A 5,286-nucleotide genomic window follows, 5' to 3' on the forward strand; every position below is an offset into this window, starting at 1 on the left:
TTCTTTCTTTCTTTCTTTCTTTCTTTCTTTCTTTCTTTCTTTCTTTCTTCAGAAAATGAGTCTGATTCCAGAGGACAGCTTGTACAAGCTCCATTCACCCCATCCCAAACCCGCCTCCTTCTCATCAGTCGGCATATACCCAAAAAAGTGATATTTGCTCTTTTTTTGCACTGTTGAGGATTGTTTGCAGAGGGAGCTGAGAAACAGTGTTAAAGATTTCCCACAACCACTGTGACTTCTGTCCTGCTGGAGGCCATGGATCAGGAATCGGGCAGTTTTAAATATATATTTTAAGGGAAATACATTTTTAAACTAAACTTTATAGTCAAAGTAAGCCATCTTTTGTCACAAACATGAACACCTAAAATCAGAAAATACTGTCGAAAGTTAAACCCAAAAAGCATAACAATGAGCCAAATTCTGAGGGCTGCCTGACTAGTCCTTACTCAGGCAAACCTCTTTGCCTTCAGTGAGAATTTCACCAGAGAAATCACAGACTAAAAAGGAAGTAAAGATTTGACCCAGTAAGTATACCCTCTTCAAAGTAAGTCAGTGGGCCTTAATATGGATGCAGGGATCTATCTATATAGAACTCATTGCAGGATCGGGACCTAACTATTGTCAGTTCAAATTTGTGAGCACCCAATAGTTATTTTTTGAAAAAGAGGAATTGTTCAACTCAACTTTGTTTTTCAAAGTGCTGAAATTGCTGATTGCCATTTAAAAATTATTAATGTAATCAATGTATGTAAAGAAATGACTGTTTTTTTAAAATGTATTCTACAAATACATTCTAATTGCAATATGTAGTTATGCTCCTTGTTGATTTGTCTGGACATTTGTGTTGTCAGCTCTTGTTTTTCCCAAAGACTCCATGGGGATGTAGCTAATTTAAACACAGAAAAGGTCAAAATCTTGTTTTCAAACTTTTCTTGAACACAATTAGCTTAATATTTTAACAGCTGGAAGCTATAGTAATTACTTTTAGATTATACACAAAATCTGTTGAAGTATAATTACTCTGATCTATGAACCAGGTAATTAAGGTAAAAACTCCTTAGACATTTTCTTAGACCTCATTAACGCATTTCTTTTGAAAATGCTTGGATAATGACGGGACTCATTAAAGCACATTAAAAGTTTATCCATAAAATGACACTGAGTAATTTAAATCTTTATCCTGGGACGTTAGAGGACAGAATAACATTGAACTGATCAATGTACTGACAGTTCTTTCTTGATTTCCAGTACAGATTTCATACAAATTTGGGGGGAAACTGGCCAATCAAACTGAGCAAGTGGCAAGGGTGAATCCTCACCCAGCTGCAACTGAGGCTGCAAGAGCCATTTTATAGTGGAAAAGGGCTGAAGTTGGGGTGAGGATCTCATCTGGTGTCTCCGGCAAAGATTTTGCCTTTTGTACATGAGTCAGGAGATGACGTTCCAGTTAGATGTTGACTATTGGGTTGCTAGTGGGTTATCCATTCTATATGATTATGGGCTTGATATATTACTCATCAATGTAGTTATGGCAAGACACACAATTACATTAGGAGCATTGAAGAAGCTTCAGAAAACATGGTGAGACATGTTTCTATTACATTATGTAGTATTTAGAAGGCAGGAGTGGTATAACGATATATTTTGTAGATTTTTAGACTTGAAATTCATGTCCTGAACATAATACCAAACGATCCTTTTTGTTTACTAACGAATTATGTGTTGAATAAAAGATAATCAAAGTGTGTTGCCTTTCATTTTTCATTATATAAAACCATCCGCATATTAGGAATTTTTAACAAAAAACTAGGCTCAGCTTGATCTCTAAGCTGCTCTGCAGGAAAGTCGCCCACAACTTTTTTGTTAGCTGTTGACATGGAGCTACTCAAAATGCAGGAACAGATTTTGCCCACTCAAATGGTACCAAAGGGCTATTTTTTAGGGTTGAGCTCATGGATTAATAGGTAAAATAAATGAAATACTCAAAGTCCTTGTTGGTCCTCAAGCAATAGCTGGATTATGCCAGAGAATAATATCAATGGGAGCTCCAGCTGTCTAGCACCATTTAGGATTTGACTCCATGTTATGAACTGAGGTGTTTACATGATGCAATGCAGCAGATAGATGATTCATCTGATCTGTATTTAAATTGAAAAGGCTGGAAGTTTCAAACCTAATTGCTGTTGTCTTTTAAAATCTGGAATCTGCGGTAGCAGAGAAATACCAATTCAGTGCATCATCTTTGGATCACAGATTCAAAGAGCAGTTCTAGCTGATTGTCCTGAGACCATCAGAGACCAGACAAATTACATATTTAGCAAGACCATTGAATACAGAAAAAGAGACACAATCAGACTGTAATTGGGCTTTATTTAATTTTTCATTAATTATACATTTGTTTATAATGCAAATTAACTGAGTTCTCATGTATAATTTTAGCAAGACATTTTAATTACATGCAAATGAGATAAATAAGGACTAATTAAGAAAATTAGGCATAATGATATTGATTCAATAGGAGAGAGAGGCACTAACATGGCTACTTAGGAAATCCTGCTTCAAGGAGTTAACGTGACCAGGTCACCTGATATACTGTGGGTTAAATAGTTGAATCAATCAGGCTCATGTTGGAACTGTTTTTAAGACACGAAGTGCTATCAAAATAGCTCAGCTCAGATCATTATATATTCCCACTGGATCAAACTCCAGGGCCTGTAACCAAGTTTTCAATGAGACTTCGGACCACTGCCCTTCCTGCTTCAGTAGACATAGCCATTCTCCACAGCAGCAGCAAGGTTCCACCTTGGAAAGAAACAAACAAACAAAAAATGCTACCATAAAATCAATGCCACTGCAAAAGAGTAGGCTGAGCTTTTCGGGGCAAGGAGGCCATCAGGTGTAAGACACCTCTGCTGAAACCTACAACAAAAGTGTGAATAGTGGAAAGTAACATGTACAAAACAGAAGTGGGCCGCCTGCATAATAATCACTTAAAACTATATATGGAGACAGAAACTGGTCTGTCAAGTTAGGGTGTTGTGGTAGGGATAAACAACTGGGTAAGTTCTCTCATCACCCCTGTGGCAAGAAAGGGTGATCAAATATAGATGTTGACATCTTGTTTTGACAAATACGCATAGCTTCTGTGTTTAAAAGACAATGTGCTAGCAGTTATGATCACACACTTTTTAATTTTTCTTGTAAAATCCATCCAGGTTTTGCACCGCTGCCAAGCTGAGGCCTCAAAGAGTGATCAAGCCAACGGGGGGGGGGACACACTAATGCTTCCATACAGACAATAGGTTATTCCAGCTGACAGTCTGTATGTTGAGGTTCAGAAACCATACACTAACACCAATATACAGAGCATTCATTCTTTCCTGCTGCCCTCTGTGAGAACAGGTGGAAAGGAATGCTATAAAAAGGCAGCTCTCGGATACCACAGTGATGGGTATAGTATAAAAACCTAAATGGAACTGGTGCTCCTGAATGATGGCATCAAGCAGGAGCTAACGAATGGGGGTGAGAGGGGGAGAGCTCTATAAATATAGCTTCCTGCTAGTTAGAGGAGACTAGAGGACAGTAGGGAACAGCTTAAACTAGGCACCTGGAAGACGGATGTTTACACCGGGTTGGAAAAGATGGTTATGGCTGAGAATGGCTGGGTTTTATTGCCTGTTTGCCTAAAACGCCTTGTACTTTGTTTCAAATCTCTACAACTTGTGGCAATAAAAATGTATCTAGCACAAGATGTTTATGTGGTGCTTCTTCACAAACATAGATTGAGACATGTCCCCTGCTCCAAAGAGCTTACGGTCCAAGGGCCCAGTCCTATGCGGTACCAAAACCCATCAAGTCCCATTGATGTCAGCCAGAGCAGAGGAGACTCAGTACCTCACAGGAAGTGCTCAACAGCCTGCTGAACCAGGGCTGAGAAATGACAAGACAAGAAAAGAAGATATGGGACAAAAGTTCAGTTCAGAGAGGATGAAGACATGTTACTGGGACAGAGAACAAGCTTGATTTTGGGACAATGTCAATTTTAACTGAGAGTTCTGAAGGAGGAAGTAGGAGATGTGTCTAATCTCCCAATTGGGGGGAAGAAGACAAAGAGCTTCATCACCAGCTGTCGTCTAACATTATCCTACAATAGACTCTTCACAGTCAGGTTTCACACTCAGATAAAGCACTGGGATGATAGTAGACATGCTGATGCTCTCCTTTAGGTATGGATAATGGACAGGCACCCAGCCATGTACGGACACAGCTGAGTTTTCTGAGACACTTAATAGGAGGGTGAGCTCTCCCTCTGATCTCTAGGGTCAGACAGATCACAGAGAGTGGATATTTGCCTCTAGAGCACCCATTTGCAGAGTGCCAAAAGGATCAGACTTTCCCCCCATGTTATTCAATGCAAGCATTTACCCAGTTGGGGATGCTGTGATCTTGAGCAGTATGAATATACAGATACCATCCAACTCTACATCTCTTCCACATTGAACAGGGCAGCTGTTCCATTACCTAGCTTCCCTGATGTCTGAAGTAGATAAGCACCTGGATGAAGAGTAGCTGACTGAAGCTTTGATAACATGGAGATGACAGCAGTGGCAAGAGCATAAACGTTTGAATGACTATCCAAAAGCACATTTCCCTCAGTAGAATGTGTCAAGTCCTCTAATCAAGTGGCATGACAAACTCAGGGTCCTTCTGGACTGTTCAAACTCCTGGACACCCAAATGGCATCAGTGGCTAGAAATCCCCTACATCATCTTTGGCTGGCAAGGCACTTTCACCCCATCCTTGTCAGAGGTGAAGCTGGCCTTAGTGATCTATACTGTGGTCAATTCCAGGCTTGGTTTCACTAAAACCTGGAGTTGAAAGTGAAGGCCAGCAACTTGCCACAGCATGTCATCTAAGTTTTAGTGATAAGGAAAGATTTCAGTGCTCCAGTCACTGCAGCAGCTCCAATCCCAACTCAGATGCAATTTAAAGTCCTAATCCTGGTTCTCAAACCACTCAGTGGGCCTCAACTATTTCAGGGTAGATTGGCAGGTGTCCCTAGGTACAGAAGCCATTTCCAAGCAGACATCAGACTGACCATGGCTGTCCTCATCTATACAATTAAATGTAAGATCTGTTCCTATACAATAACTATCGTACAGATAGCCAATTGGTAAAACAAATTCTTACCAAGCATATACTAATGCAGGGGTCGGCAACATTCGGCACGCGGCTCGCCAGGGTAAGCACCCTGGCGGGCTGGGCCAATTTTATTTACCTGCTGAC

At 40.3% G+C, this 5,286-nt stretch overlaps 1 protein-coding gene across 1 annotated transcript in view; it reads right to left on the reverse strand.

The window, feature by feature from the left end:
- Positions 1-2,462: 2,462 nt before the first annotated feature.
- The window catches only part of C3H6orf58 (chromosome 3 C6orf58 homolog), a 21,159-nt gene continuing 18,335 nt past the window's right edge, over positions 2,463-5,286 (reverse strand). The window contains exon 6 of the mRNA XM_034766998.1: positions 2,463-2,802. Coding sequence (XP_034622889.1) covers positions 2,699-2,802 — 104 coding nt within the window. The 3' untranslated portion in view covers positions 2,463-2,698. The remainder of the gene's footprint in view (positions 2,803-5,286) is intronic.

The sequence above is a fragment of the Trachemys scripta genome, chromosome 3 (genome assembly GCF_013100865.1).
Source record: "Trachemys scripta elegans isolate TJP31775 chromosome 3, CAS_Tse_1.0, whole genome shotgun sequence".
NCBI classification, from domain to species: Eukaryota; Metazoa; Chordata; order Testudines; family Emydidae; genus Trachemys; species Trachemys scripta.